The 16,363-nt window shown below is 40.4% G+C and overlaps 1 protein-coding gene across 1 annotated transcript; it reads right to left on the bottom strand.

Annotated features, from left to right (window-relative positions):
• Positions 1-541: 541 nt before the first annotated feature.
• LOC127238006 (U3 small nucleolar ribonucleoprotein protein MPP10) lies at positions 542-16,128 on the bottom strand. The gene is made up of 11 exons (XM_051206450.1): positions 15,966-16,128; positions 13,581-14,259; positions 12,646-12,791; positions 11,232-11,400; positions 9,550-9,691; positions 8,203-8,270; positions 6,839-6,976; positions 4,934-5,044; positions 2,740-2,847; positions 1,129-1,359; positions 542-761 (listed from the first exon to the last, which is right to left on the bottom strand). The coding sequence occupies exons 1-11, from the start codon at positions 16,052-16,054 to the stop codon at positions 612-614; spliced, it is 2,031 nt and encodes a 676-aa protein (XP_051062407.1). The 5' UTR covers positions 16,055-16,128; the 3' UTR covers positions 542-611.
• Positions 16,129-16,363: the final 235 nt, after the last annotated feature.

The raw sequence follows: 16,363 nt of genomic DNA on the forward strand, positions 1-16,363 counted from the left end.
TCTAGACAGGCTTTCTATTTGGTTTTTGTTGTTGGGGGGGCGGGGTGTGGTCTAACCTGGCCTCCAAATCACTTTTTAGCTAAGGAAAACCTTGAATTTCTGATCCTCCAGCCCCCCCATCTCCTGAGTGTCAAGTCTCATGTAGTTCCCATCAAGCAGAGGCAGGTCTCTGCTGGCTACTTAAGTATTTATTTTTGTCGACTTAACACAAGCCAAGGTCATCTGGGGTAAAACAAAATGAAACAGGACTGGCCTGTAGGGAAGTCTGTGGGGGCACTTCCTGGATTAGTGATTGATGAAGGACCCAGCCAAGTACAGATGGTGCAACCCCTGAGTAAGTGGTTCTGGATTGTGTAAGAAAGCAAGCTGAAGAAGGCACAGAGAACAAGGCAGTACATAATGTTTCTCCATGGTCTTTGCTCCGCTTCCTGTCTTCAAGTTCTTGTCCTGTGTTCCTTCAGTGACAGTGACAGTGTAAGTCCTTTCCTTCACAAGTTGCTTTGGTCATGGGCTTTATCAAAACAACGGAAGCAAACTAAGATCGGTCTCAAAAATTTTAATATAAAACAGAATGACAGAAATTACAGATTTATACATAAAATTCAAGTATATTACAGCTTTAATTTGTGAACAGAAATGTCCTGTTTTTTCTTCTTTATCTTTCCTGGTTGTTTTGCATCATTAATCTGCATTTTTACTTGATCTTGCAATTTAGAAAAGAATGCCTGAGATGACTTTAAGGGCTTGTCTTTTCGTTCATCCTGCAGTTAAAACAAAACATAGAGATGTTACAAAACATGCTTATGTAAGAAAACCCAAAGCAGAACTGTCACTATGATCACAAGAATAAATAAATGCACAAACATGAAAAGCCACTACAAAAACTCAAGTCAGTAACCTTAATAAATACATGCCATTATTACAACACCTTTGTACATTAGGAAGAAGAGAGGAGAAAAGAACTTGCTGCCAGGCCTGTCACTGTAAACGACTACAGAAAGCCTGAAGGATGCCGAGGCCACCGCTGAGCAGTGTGCTCCAGAACCCAGAGGCAGCTCTGACAAATGAGTTGAGAAGGAGCCCACTGCATGCCATGAAGTCCCCTAACAGGCGCCTCTCCCTACTCACCTTTAACAAGGACACTTTGCCTGTTTTGGTCAACTGTTTGAGCTTCTCTGTAGCTGCTGCTCTGCTGGACTTCCCAGGCTGATCCGGGTTCTTCTTTTCAAGCAATTTTCTCCGCTTCTCCTTCTCCTTTATTTTCAAATGTTTCTGATACTTCTTTTTCCTCCGTTCACGTTTCTTGTCTGTAGCTGTTTTCTCAGCAGCTGTTTTTACATCTCCAGCTTTATTTTTCTCCTATTTAAAAAAAAAAAAACAAAAAACAAACAAAAAAAAAAAAACAAAAAACAAAAACAAAAAAAAACCCAACTCACCAAATGAATAAAAACACTAAACAACCATCATTCTGGTTATCCCATCTGCCGATGAATGGATGAGAAAATAAGTATGCACACAATGGCCAATGGTTGGATGTCTGTGGCACAGTGTGTGAGGATTCAGAGCAAGACCTTTTTGGTTCCAAGGAACTCTGCTAACTCTAAAGCCTATACTTTGCCAGAACTAACTCAGAGTAAGAGTTCAGCCCCAAATGAATTCACAAAGGAAACACAGAGATAGGTCCTCAAGCAGGCAGTCCCAATAAACACAGGTCACAGGACATGTCTGGTTCAGCCTTGGCTCTAAGCTGTGAATGGCAGCCTCTGGGTTTTGATGAGGGAGTCCTAGAGATCAATGAAGTGAGGAAGCAGGGAACCCTGTCTGCAGTGAAGACTGATATCCTCATTTCTCCTGTGCTGTCAGCTCATCATACCAGGTTATCACAGGCACAAGATTGCAAAGCCTCTGACAGAAGTGCTGACTGTACATGTAACAAAACAGGTGAGACAGAAAAAGAAATCCAGATGCTACTCCAACAGAGAAGACATGGGCCTGACAGAAGACACTGTTTCTGTAAGGCAAGAATTTCCATGTTCAGGGGTCAGAGGATGTCAGCACCTAGTACATCCAAGGTGTTCCAGGGTCCAAACGGTCTATTGGATTCTAGACTGCAATGCTAGTAAGCATTATTCTGCTCTTTATGATTACTATGAACAAAATCAGCATGGAGGTGGGCAAATACTAAAATATACTGGATTTTCACAAGACTGAAACAGGCACTTTAAAACATTTACAATAATCCTCATATCTGCAACTTACACTGATGCCTAAATACACAAGATTAGTTTCTAAGTATTGTGTAAGTAATTACTCATCTCACTATGTAAGCACCCATATTCACAAGAGGATTAATTCCACCCCAAGTTCTCATACGCTCAAATCTTACATATGAAATGAACTATTTATATTAACTACACTCATGCCTCCAAACACTTCAAATTGTGCATGGATTACATGAAGCCCTCCGACAATGAAAACACTACACAAATAGCTGTTGTAAAGTTTGCACGTGTTCAATATAGATTCGGTTTACTTAACTGAATAATATTTTCAATCTGCAGTTGGCTGAATCCATGGATGTACAAATCAGTTGCAGAGGTATGGGGGGAATATATCTTGACATTACTGAGATACACAAGAGTAAAAACTAAAACTCAAGGGAAGTCACATTAAATGAATGCAGATCTAGCTACAATGAAGCTCCTTGCAGTCACTAAACATCCCACACTGGCTTCTTACCTTGATCTCCTCTGGGGCCAGGAGGGCTGCATCACTGACACTCACGGGCGCTACTTCCTCCATAGTTATGGCTGGCAGATTCGACACCACTTTAATTTCAGGAACAGGCTAGAAAAAAGATGAGGCATTTAGTGGGGAGAAGGGAATGAAGCAAACATCGTCCAAGAAGTTCTCTATGGAGCTGACTTCTTCAGTATATATGCTATGGTTGTTGGCTTGGTGTTTTGGGGGGGGCTCCTAACAGTGAGAGAGGGGTGTCGCTGATTCTTTCACCTGCTCTTAGGACCCTTTTCTTTATGGGTTGCTTCGTCCAGCCTTGATGTAAGGATTTGTAGCTATTCTTACTGTATCTTATTGTGCTGTGTTCAGCCGATATCCCTGGGAGGCCTGCTCTTTTCTGGGGGAGAGGGGAAATGGGGTGTAAGCTGGACGGGTGGAGGGAGAGAAAACTGTGGTCGGAATGTATTGTATAGAAGAAGAAAAATCACACATTGAAAACAAAACTAAGACATTACAGTACTAACTGGAAAGACAGTCATGACAACTGGTAACATCAAACAATTTCAATAGCATTTACATCTACAGATCTATACACTACTTCTGCGAGTCAACTATTACTCCATATCACCAATGTGGACATTCTTAAGCAATCCCATCTACTTAATAAAATATATTGATTTATCAGCTTGCCTTGTTACAGAAAAATCTAAGTACTCCGAAGAAATATATGAAAAAATGCTTAAGAGAAAAATAGATTGCTTGATAAACAATTCAAGCTACTAGAAACCTATCTTTATATATTAGCATGAAATGGTATTAAATTGTTTGTAAAAACTAAAATAATGTATATGAGGGAAAGTTAATGCTCAATTTTGTGAAGGGCTATATGGGTAATCATTGCTACTGTCATTTCAAGACCACAACATCTAAGCTACATCCAGAGGACAATGTTCCAGGGAAATGTCATAAGAGCAAAGACACTTAAGAAACAGAACAGGATTTCAGACTCTAAGCAAGAAGAAAATGTGGAATATGAAAACAAAAAAACAAAACAAAAAAATCTCTTCCAATTGAGCCACTGTTAATACTGTGATCCTGCAAAAATCAAAGAGAAACAGAGAAGCAATACAACATGGCAGCTGGTGAATAGTTCATATCTGCAGATATGGTATATGAAAAGAGGAACCTACAACAGCCATTTGCATTCCAGAAGAGTAAAATGCAAAACAACAAAATCTTTTAACCAAGGCAAAACAGAGGCTGAGGAAATGGTTCAGTGGGTTAGATAGTTGCTATAAAAGTGAGAGGATATAAATTCAAATCACTAGTCTCCAGATTTAAAAAAAAAAAGGGGGGGGCATATCTGCACAGCACTGGAGAAGTGGAGACAGCAGAATCTGGGAGCTCACTGACTATCCAAAACAGTAATCTTAATATTCAACGAAGAGACCGTGTCTCAAAAGATATCGTGTAGAGCAACAGAAAGACACTTGATGTTTTCCTTTGGCTCCTGCATGCGTCTGACATCTAAATCAGTCTTTGGTTTGTGACATTTAAACACCTTCACAAGAGACACTAAAGGGCAACATGTGAGCAACACCAACAGGTGGTCCGAGCCTGTTGCATGGAACCACAGATGGCTGTAAGCTGACAGAATTTCAAGGAGTCAGGAGATTCTCAGGCAGCCCAGGAAAACTCAGGACTGGAAAGGGGACTGAGAAGTCTGGACTGGACAGAACACATTAAGCAGCACAGAGCACATGGGCCCAGTATTAGTTAGTTCTGCCCCTCCCTCATTCCAAGCTTCAGTCTGCTTATCTGCAAAAGGGACACAGTAGAACACCTTCGTGTTTTGGGCAGCGACAGTGATGCAAGCAACGCACCTAATATGACTTGCAGCAGCTGACAATCACTGTGAGGGACAGACACCATCACACAATTACACACAACTGAGAGTGCCAGGAGTGGAGGAATCACTGAGGCTCAGAACTGAAAGTGACCAGGCGGGGCTGGTGAGCTGGGTGAAGCAGTAGAGAAGGCAGATTTAACCCAGGAACAGTGAGCCTCCCTTATAGAAGCCCTGCTGTAATGTAGAGGAGTGTGTCCTGACACCACCTGAAATGTGAGACTCCCCAGAGCTCAGAGCTATTAGTTCACAGATGCTGTTTCTCCCCTGAACTATTCATTCACATACCGGTTTGGGGATGAAGTGGAAGTTTGATAAGGCATCCAACTGGAGGAAGAGTGAATCCATCATCTTCTGAATTTCTACATGTTCTGGATTATCTTCTTCTTCATTTTTTTGCTAAGTGAGTAAGGTCAGTATCAGATGAGTTGTTTAACAGTTTACCACAGACAGAACATTCAGCCAACATAGTTTCTCTGAACCACAACTTTAACTATGCAGCAACATTCCAGCCCACTGTGAGGCAGGCAAGATCTCTGTGAGTTTGGGGTCAGACAGGGCTACATAGTGAGATCTTGTCTCAAAAGCAAAAACATAAAAACCCCAGCCAGGGATGATAAATCTCAACTCTCAGAGGGTTAAGACAAAAGTACTACAAGTTCAAGACCAGCTTGGGTTACACAGTTACTTTGTTTTAAAATGGAAGAAGAATGTTCCAAAAGCAAAATTACAGGTATCAGCATCATAATGGTGCCAACACCTAACAAAGACTACAAGGGATACATGTTTTATTATCCATTACCTCTGACATTAGAACTAATAGTCTAAAGCCTTGGGTATTTTCCTCTAGAAGTTAAGCTACTCACAGTTGGATCACTAAATTTAAGGAAAATTAACAAATGTTGTTGAGGATGAAGAAATTTGAACCCTAAGAATTACTAGTAGCAAAGTAAAATGATATAGCCCCAATGGTAGCAATTCACAGAAGGTTAATGAGTTAGCATTTCCCTCCTAGATATAAACTCAGGGAAACTAGATAAACACACACACACACACACACACACACACACACACAGAGAGAGAGAGAGACAGACAGACAGACAGATAGAGAGGATTTATTATATACAGAAGGTAGGACTAGTCCACATGCTCATCAACTGAATTATGAATCAAGAAACTGTGAAACATACAAAAGTGGAATATTATACAGCAATAAAACAGAAATGAAGTATTGATATATGCTGCCAATATAAAGACATAATGCTAAATGAAATTCATAAACTGTGTGACTTCATTTATATAGGCAAATTCACAGAGCTAGGGTGTAACACTGCTGCGAGGGGGAGGAACAGGAAGCATATTGGTGAACAAGGATGTGGGAACCACAAAGAAAAACTACAGCAGGTGCTTCTGAATTATTCAGTTACTTAGTTTGGTTTTTCAAGACAGAGTCTTACTATGTAGCCCAGAACCAACTACAATACCCTTCTTATAAGTCCTCTGAGTCCTAGGATTCCAGATGTGCACCATCATGTCTGACAAACTGTCAAAAATGGTTTTATGTTATATGAATGTAATTTATTCAAGATTTATTCAGATTACTCACACTGATATGGAAATGACAGCCATTTAATTCTGAGTCTGGTAATTTTATATTTGTTTTTCCCTGTCCACAAATGTGTACTGTGAAAAGCTAAGATGGTCTTTTGTTTGCTTGTTTCTGTTCTTCATAATTCAGACAAAGGCGGGGCGGGGGTTTGGGATGGAGACATAACACAGGAGTAAGAAGTTACTGGCTCTCTGTGCCTGTGGCCCAGGTCAGATGACATGTCATTAGCACTCATCCCAAATAACTCAGTGTGAAGAAATAAAACAGACTAAAGATCAAGATAATTTCATAAAAGTACAAAGTACACCAATTACTTCAAGTATCAAAGAAACAGGGTTTTAGAATTACAGTATCTTGTAAGAATTGCCAGAAAGTCAATAGCTGATTATATGAATTAAGATTACCAGCGCTCTTTGAAGAACGAGACCCAACTCCCTTGCATTCAGTGGAGCATTAGGAGCCCTCTATTCCCAGCACCTGCTGTTACAGGTATCTGAGAGCAACATTAGATCTGGACTGACTGAAGGTCTGGCCCCGCTTCTATTTCTTTAGCAGTTACAGCCTTGCCTTGGAGGTCACCTAACCTGGTTGAGTTTGATATACTCCTGCTCATAAATCTCAGCGAGGCTCAGCTTACTCTTCTCATGATCTAATGTTAGACGCTTCTTATATTCATAGGCATCTTCTTTGGGTTTCTCTTTTCGTTCTACATCATCCCAAGCCTAGAATAAAAATATGTTAATAGAATCCAACATTTATTTCTATGTGCCATAAGAATTATAGCAAAGAAATTAGTTTTCAACTTCAAAAGTGATTGTCTGGGGCTGAGGATACAGCTCAGGTGGTAGAATGCTTGTGTTGCACAAATAAAGCCTTGGGTTCAATCCTCATCCCATATAAACAGGGCACAGTAGGCCCTGCCCACAATACCAGCACTTGAAAGGCTGAAGCAGGAGAATCAGAAGTTCAAAGTCATCTCAGGTTATTTAGTGAGTTCTGGGGCCATCATCTATGGGCACATGAAATCCTGTCTCAATAATAATAATAATAATGTAAAAAGTGCTAGATGTGATGGCTCACACCTTGATCCCAGAACTTGAGAGGCAGAGGGAGGTAGATCTGAGAGTTCTAAACAAGCCTGGTCTGCACATTATTCCAGGACAGCCAGGGATGCCTGTTGTAAAACAAAATAAAATAAGAAGTGATTCCCCATCCCCAAGTCGCACATAATAAAGCACGATGAGCAAAGAGAATATTAGCCAAATACTCCTCTGCCTTTATTTTAAAATCAGTCTTTCTCTTAGTTACCAACTTTAATTTCCTTGCCCTCACAAGTGCCAAGCAAGAGTTCTACCACAGCCACACCACCAGCGCTTAGATTTATTTTATTTTAGAGCCATTTCTTCAGCCCACCTTATTATGTGATGAAATTAACCTAGTTTTTGTACTTCATTCCAAATTGCGAGATACTCTCATATAGTGCCCTCCTATTCTTGCTCCTCCATTTTAGACTCATTAAGGAAGTGTCTCTAGTAAGACAAATGTCACATACTTGTCATATAATGCTTGTTTTTATTCTTAACTTACAAAGCCAGATCAATTCCCCAAATTTCTGTGCTGGGCCATTAACATCTGAAAAGATCCACCCTTGATTTATTACAACAGATACTGTGCCCAGACAGAGGGGGGTCATGGGCATGACCACAGCAAGCCAGATGCCCATCATGAGATTCAGAACAGATGATACTGGCAATGGCTCTGGCCACCATTCCCTTCAGGCACTACTTTCTTGGATATGAGCAAAGAGCTACATCCTACCGTGAAGGTGAAAAGACCTGTATCCAGGCTCAGGGCTTTAAAGTCAAGAGGATCAAATAAAGATTAAGAAAGCATTGTTTCTAAACACTGCAGTGGGAATTAAATAGAAACCCACTCCATTCTTACTGACCTGATCTCGTATCCTCTGTTTAATGATATCCTCTAGATGAAGGGTGGTTTCCTCTGTGATTACAGGGGCTAAAAGAAATATAGTGAGTTTGTTAGAACAATGCACACCAGAACAGGGATTCTCAAATCCATGTTGGACCCACAGTATAAACAGCACCTGGGAACTTAGTAAAAGTGCAAATTCTTAGGCTAACCCTACAGCTTTTGTCTATCTAAATCAGACAGTAGAGAATTTCTTATAGTGTTCTGTTTATAGGCCTGCACTCTGTCACAGTTCACTGAATTGTTAGCAACTAAACTGTAAACCCTGGCTACCAAAGCAAGTTCTTTTTTTGAATCCACTAAGCCTGGTCTACAGAGTAAGTTTCAAGACAGAGCAACATAGAAAATAATCTGTTAAAGAGAAAAAAAGAAAAGTTCAAATAGGTTTACGTTTTATTTCTGTAAAAGAAAAAAGCGGAACTCCCTCCCACCCACCCCTTTCTGTATTGACAGTGTGTGTATGTATGTGTGTGTGTGTGTGTGCGTGTGTGTGTGTGTGTGTGTGTGTGTGTGTATGTATGTATGTGTTGAGCCTTTGTCTCACACAGCCCAGGCTGGCTTCACTCACACTTGCCAAGTAACACAAAGATGACTTTGAACTTCTGCCTCAAGCTCTCAAGTGCTAAGACAGGCCACTATGCCTGGGATCATATCCAAGAATTCAAGCATTCTACCAACTGAGCTATATCTGTAAACTTGAATGTAAACATTTCCATCCCAATGCCTTGGGACATCCCCCTTAGCAGTTAAGTGCCAAGACATTGGCAGCTTTCCTTCTGTGTGAGTAGATACATGTGCACATTCGCATAAGTGTCATGTGGAGGTCAGAGGTCAACCCTGATTACATTGCTAGAATGCCCTCCACCTTTTTTTTTGAGGCAGGATCTCTAACTGAACATACAGACATCAACTGCAGACTAGCTGGTCAGCAGTCTCCAGCCATTCTCCCATCTCTGCCTCCTCAGTGCTAAGATTACAGGATCTTTTTGTGGGGGTTCTGGGGATCCCAACTTGGGTCCTACATGCTTGCAGAGCAAGTACTTTACCAACTGAGCCACCTCCCTAGCCCCTGACAATTTTTTTTTAATGATGAGGGAGGGGCATACACTGGAAACCCAAGGCAAAGACAGCAAACTGCTAGCAACTGGCAAATTCAGTTAAATGGCATACCATGATACTTTTCTGTATGGTTGCAAATATTTAAAACAAAAGACAGGGATAAAGCAAAAACAGCTTAAAATCTTCTGAAATGGAACTACAGGAAAAGCACAAAGGCAGACACACTGCAGCTCAGTAGGTACCATACCCATTCTGACAGCATGGTCAAAGTGTAGAGTCTCTTCCAGAAGGCTGTTTTCTGGCCGCTTCTGCGCTGTTACTTCCCCCTGAAGCTGCCAAGGCTTTTTTTCCAATAATTCTTTTTCCAAGGATGCGATTTTCTCATTCATCTAGGAAATGAGACAGGTGTTATTTTGACATGCTATGCTTATAAATGTACCAAGCTTATTTGGGGGCTTTGTTCTATTCAAACTATCGAAATCTATACAAGCCACTAGCACAATTAATTTTTACAACATCCTGATGTGAATCTTGTCTGGAATATGCATACACTTTGATGGAGCCTGGCTCTTAACTCCACATCTGAATTTCTCAAGTCTACCCTGTAACAGACAAGTTTAGAGACATTAGCAGACACGAGGCCAGGTTTATATTACGGAGTCCTCCTGTTTTCCCACTCATTTTTCTGCTCGCTTGTGAGGTCTGTCCAGGATCCTTTGTAAGTAACAATGCTTTCACTTTAGCCTTGCTTAGCATTTGCCTTTGTTGCCACACCAACAAGTCTAAAATACGTGGTAGGTAACAGTGGACAGTTTGTCTTAGTCTTGTTAAAGAGATGTTTCTAGAATCTTGCCAATAACCATGATGGCAGCTTTAGTTGGACCTGGTATATTTGTAGTTCACTGAATTAAAAAAAAGAAAAAAAAAAATCAGGTGAAATCTCCCTGACATCCCTGGAACCAATCATGATTTTCTCCTCCATGTCTAAAGCCAAGAACCATGCTTGATTACCTCATAACTGAATGAAAAGACGGAGGCCCATCTGACTGTGTGGCATTGCTCTCACATTATTTTGGATTCACAAATCACACCCAAGAATTTGGCCAAAGGCCATGTGACATTTATGTGTTGAGTCAGAAACGGTTAGTTCTGTTTACAAATTCTGCTTTACTTTTTATATGTGGGTATTAACTAAACTTTGCATTATTTATTTCTTGAAGGTTTATATAATTTCTCAGTGAGACCACATCTTTTTGGGAGTCAAGGAGAGGAGTGAGGTGGGAAGACATTAGGGTAGTAACTCATTATGAAGTTATTTAACTTCCTATCTTTTCTAGGGACACGATGACAATCCTGAACTTAATTCTAATTGCTTTAGAAAAATTAGTCTTGATATTTCATTTTCTACTTGTTCTCATTTCTGTGTGATATAAATTTAAGACTAGTAAATGACAGAACCAAAGGACAAGAGCCAACCTAAAGTCACTAAAACTAAGTTGCATATTGTCTATCTGGCACTCATTTAGAGCCACAGGATGACTAAGCAGAAGCATACCGGACAGGAAAACAAGCACAGAGAAAAAAATGATTTTACAAATCTGGCTCCAAATGAAGGCTATGGGCTAGGAAATGGAGGCACTAACTTACACAAATTACTGGAAGCTTTTCATATGGTATCTATATATAGTACATGCAGGATTTTTTTCTTAATGAGAAAGAGCAGGCCACATAGCCCAGGCAAGTTTGATGCTCACCATGTAGCAGAGGTTGTCTTTGAACTCCAATCCTCCTACCTCAGTTTCTCAAGCACTGGATTTACAGGAAAGCACAACATTTAGCTCAGTATACACAATCTTTAGGGAGCAAAACCTTTGCTCTTAAAAAAGTAGGTTAGTTAGTGAGTTTCCACCATGTTGAATATGTAATTACCTTCTCCTGTCTCTTTTCAAAAGAGGATTTAACTTCATCAGATTCTTGCTTTACATCTAAGGGACTTGTGTCTTCAGCCTCATCCTCTGGCAAATTGAAAGTCACTCTTTTTGAGCCTTCTTTATGCTGCTCACTATCCTCACTTTCTTCCAGGTCGTTATCTTCATCCCTATAAGACCAAGATGGTTATCAAAGACAAGCCACTAGCAAGACAAAGATAAATATTTCCAACTGTAAAATACTTCTTAATACCTAATGTCATTCAATATTCAGAACTACAGGGTTGCTGTCTCCAAGGAATAAAAGGGAATCTTCTTTTTCATTTTTAATTTATTTATTATTATTTCGTATGCATGACATGTGAGGTCAATATGTGTTCCACCACAGCATGCATATGGAGGTCAGAGAAAAACTTTTGTGGGTTTAGGAGACCAAATTTAGGTCACCAGGTATGCATGGCAAGTGCTTTTCTCTAGGAAGTCATCAACTCACTGGCCCAAAAGGAAGAGATTCTTTTATTTGTTTTTTGTTTTTTTGTTTGTAGACAGGGTCTACCTCTATGTAGCCTTGATTGTCTTTGAACTCCCTTGGTAGTCTAGGCTAGCTTAAAACATATAGACCCACCTGCCTCTGCCTCCCAAGTGCTATGATCAATAGCAAGTGCCATTACACCTGGCTGAGGAAGAGATCTTTAGGTGAAATGCTTGCTATGTGGAAACAGAGTAGAAAGCACTAATATATCGAATACATTATTTGTCAACCCATGATAAAAAATGCTTACATAAAGATAACATTAGGAGCTGGAAAGACGGCTAAGAAACACTGACTGCTCTTCCAGAGGGTCTGGGCTCTATTCCTAGCACCCACGTTTGGCTGATAGCTTGGTATCTCCAGTCCCAGGGGGATCTGACACCCTCTTCTGACCTTTGCAGGCACCAAACACAACACTTGGTGAGCAGACATACATGCAAACCAAAAACCCATACATCTTTTGGTATTGCAGCACACCTTTAATCCCAGCATTAGAGAGGCAGAAGCAGGTGAATTTCTTGAGTTCTAGGCCAGCCTGGTCTACAGATCAAGTTCCAGGACAGCCAGCCAGGGATACAGAAAAATCCTGTTTCAAAACAAAACAAACCCAAAACAAAAATAATGTTTTATAGGCTCAAAACCCAATTGCAAAGTCCTTACTTATAATATAAAAAGCTGACTGTTACTGCTGGTGCAAATTTTCTTCTTTAAATAATCGCAATGTCCCTTGAAATTCAGAGATATTTTTCTCTCTGATAGTAGAGACTCTTTTACTAGATTTAGAGTTTAACCTCTGTTATATATGTGGCAAGTGAGTACATATCTTACATCTATGACTAGACCACTCCTGCCTAAAAACTGAAGGAAGATTTAAAATGCTCACGTTTCAGAAATGCTTTCTTCTGCTTCCTCTGCAAATTCTTCCTCTTTGTTTGAGCCCAGCTCATCATCGACACCAGTGATGCCATCATCACTTTCAACTGGATCGAAGAAATCTTTGTATTTCAGATTTCTGGAACTTTTATTTGACTAAAATAAAGAAGATTTTTTCAAAAGTTTAAAGATAGACAATTGTATAAAAGCATTCAATATGCTTATGTATATTATACACATACAAACTGCTAACTTTAATACTACCAAAAATAGCTACTAGCAAAACTAGCAACTAGTTAACAACCTTAAAATCCTAAGGATAACTGAAGTACAATATTGAAAATATACACCTACTTATAACACATAAGAGTACACTATTCCATATCTCAAAACTCCTAATTACCATTATATAAAAAAAAAAAAAAAAACAAAAAACAAACAAAAAAACCTAACCTCCAAACAATTAGATCAACCATCTTTATAAGCCTCTCTCAGCCATTTATTTCTTTTGTGTGTGTGTATGACTTTTCAAGATAGGGTTTCTCTGTATTGTTTTAGAGTCTGTCCTGCAACTTGCTCTGTAGACCAGGGTGGCCTCAAACTCAGAGATCTGCCTGTCTCTGCCTCCTGAGTGCTGGGATTAAAGGCACACACCAGGCCATTTGTTTCTTTTTTATATTTATTGGGGTGTGTGTATGTGGAAGGAATGTTTTTTGAGGCAGGGTCTCATCACTTAGCCCAGGCTGCTTTTAAACACATAATATTCCTGCCTTAGTCTCCCACTTACAGTGTTTACACTCCTGTACCACTGGCTCAGCATTTAAATTAATTTCAATTTCCTTTTTCAATACTACACTTGTGCTCTAATGAATTCTGAGGCACATTAAATCTCTCCTTAGGAAAACATGACATTTAATTTGAATGTTTCTTTTCCTAAAACCTTACCTTAATCTTCTGACGTCCAAACAGCCCTCCCCCATCTTCATCGGAATCAATGTCTTCAAAAAAGTCAATCTCCTCATCATCATCATGTCTTTCTTCTTCTTTTTCTGCCTTTTCTAGGAAGCTCTCCATTTCAGATAGCTTGAAGAATTTATCATCCACTACAGACTTTTCTCTTGGTTTTCCAGGTGGTTTGATTTGCATCTTGGTCTGCTGTTCCAGTTTGCTAATATCAAAGTCCAGGTCAGAATCCTCATCACTGAAGCTGGGGCTTTTCCTTGGGTCAGGCTTGTTTGAGCTTTGGGCTCTCTGACCCTCCTTAGGAGCATCACCACCCACATCTGACAGCTGTTCCTCGTCCTCTGCATCAGTCTCTAGGTTCTCCTGGCTCTCAACCTCCAGCTCCAGCTCTGAGGCCTCCTCTTCACACTCTTGATCTTCACTCTCTGGGAGAAGGCTGAGATCTTCATCCTCAATTGTTTCACTAACAGCACTCAGGAAGTACTGTAAGATTGGTTCATTCTGCAGTTCTAGCTGTTGCCAAATCTGCTCATCATCAAAACTGTTTATCTCAAGTTTTTGTAAAGGACTTCCAGAGATTCGGCCACTCTCTAATATTTTATTAAAGTCATAAAGAACTTTGGTTAAGGAGGTAAAGTTTGATGCTAGTCCATTTTGAACCCTATTAAGAAAGGAGATTAAGTGAAATGAAATATTCACAATAATATTAAGCATTCTGAAATAAAAGAAAAAATAAAAAGCATACCTTATTTGCAAAATAAAATGTAAATGAAGCATAAATTTTAAGTAAAGACTTTGGCTCACAATACCGTGCATCTTGCACACAGAAGAATCTGACTTTACTGTATACATTGTAGGCTGAACAATCACTCAGACACTTGCTTGGACACACCTACTAAGTCAGCCTCAAATTCTCAAACCTGCATCCAGGCAGTGGTGGCACATACCTTTAATCCTAGCTCTGGGGAGGCAGAGGCAAGCGGGTCTCTCTGAGTTTGAGGCCAGTCTGGTCTACAGATTGAGTTCCAGGACAGCCAAAGTTACACAGTGAAACCCTGTCTCCAAAAACAAATTCCCAAACCTTACATATACTTTTCTTTTTTTTCTCTTTCAGACAGGGTTTCTCTGTGTAGCTTTGGAGCCTCTCCAAGAGTGGCATTCACTTTGTAGATCAGGCTCACTATACATACATCTTATTACTTATTTGGCAAGTGACTCCCATTTGGCTGTAAGTTTGGGACAATTTTTCTAAAGATATGGCATCTGAAATAAGACCTACAGATTAATATCTCTAGGTAAAAGAGACTACCTACTTAACATCTGGAAACATGTATTGTGGTTTCAGATATGAGTTCAGGCAATATGAAGAACAGCAAGACCCAGACAGTTATACTGTGATTAAAGAAGCAGAGTATAAACCTGAAGTTACAGATGCTTGAGGACCAAGACCTAAACCATGCAGGGTTCTGAGATGAGAACTTGTCGATTAAGTATAATGAGAACAGAGAAAGCTGCAAACAGAAGGATGAAATGATGAAGTACAATTTGGAAAGAGAAATAACAATAAGGGTAGGTTTGTGAGAAGGCTTGAGCAGCTTCCCAAAGGATGACAGAAGTTTATGCTGGAGTCACAACAGTGAGTATGGCAAATAGGAATCAAAGCCTAAATATAATTTAGATAGGATCCACAGGATGCTAACTAACGGATCAGACAGAGGAAATACAAGACAGAGAAAAATGGTAACACCAAGGAAGTAGACTAGCTGACTATGAATAAACGAAATGACAGAATTTGCCAATTACTGAGGCAGTAAACGTAACTTAGTAGAAATGGGTAAATGACTTCAGGGGAGAGAAGAGTATAGAAGGGAGGTGAAGCTCTATTTTTGACACAGTAAATCTGTAATTTTAAGAGTATAGAACTGCAATATAAATCTGAGTGACACTTTTCCAGATTAATCTAAGTGCTAAGAAGATGGGAGTCTGCCCTAATTTCAAACTCAGACGTGAAAGTGCACTGACAAGCAACAAGTACATACTTTCAATACAGTTTAATGACTGGTAAGCGGTGGGTATTTTGAGGACACACACTCAGAAACTGCAATCAGCACGGAGTAAGGTAGCATGTGTGTCATACGTCCCTCTGATAACGGAGCTTTGTTTTATTTCAGTAGCATACAACTGGGGAGATCTGCACTGCACCGCTTTCACTGATAAAATTTCGACAGGCCAAGAGAACAAAAACTGTCTGAAATTGGTGCTAAATGACCTGTACTTCCCTTCCTGTCTTTCAGAAGTTGCCGAATGCCGGCCCGCCCGGCATGCGTGCGATGCGGGCCGCCCTCCCAGGCCTGGATCTACACTTACGTGAGGAAACACTCGGGTCGGCTGGTGGCTTTCTTGACTTCCCTCAGACACCGTTCCAGGGTCTGTCGACGGGTCACGCGAGGTGCCATAGCTGGGAACTACAGCGGCACGCGAGAGCTGAGAGCCGACTGGAAGCCGTCCGACAAACAGGCGCCTTCTACAACCTGAAGCTTACAGCCAAAGGTTCCGGGACGCATCGTTTCCGGCCCTGCACCCAGACGGTACCTAGACCAGCGAGCACCTTCTATTGGGCATGCGTGGAGGCGGGCAGACAAACCGAAAAGATCTATTGGCTATCACGGTCGCCTCGGCTCTTTCACCAATGTCTTGTTTTGTATTTCTAAGAGAACTACAAGTGTTGTATGATTGCTTTCCTTTTTTGCTTTCGATACAATAAG

The sequence above is a fragment of the Phodopus roborovskii genome, unplaced genomic scaffold (assembly GCF_943737965.1).
Source record: "Phodopus roborovskii unplaced genomic scaffold, PHOROB, whole genome shotgun sequence".
NCBI lineage: Eukaryota > Metazoa > Chordata > Mammalia > Rodentia > Cricetidae > Phodopus > Phodopus roborovskii.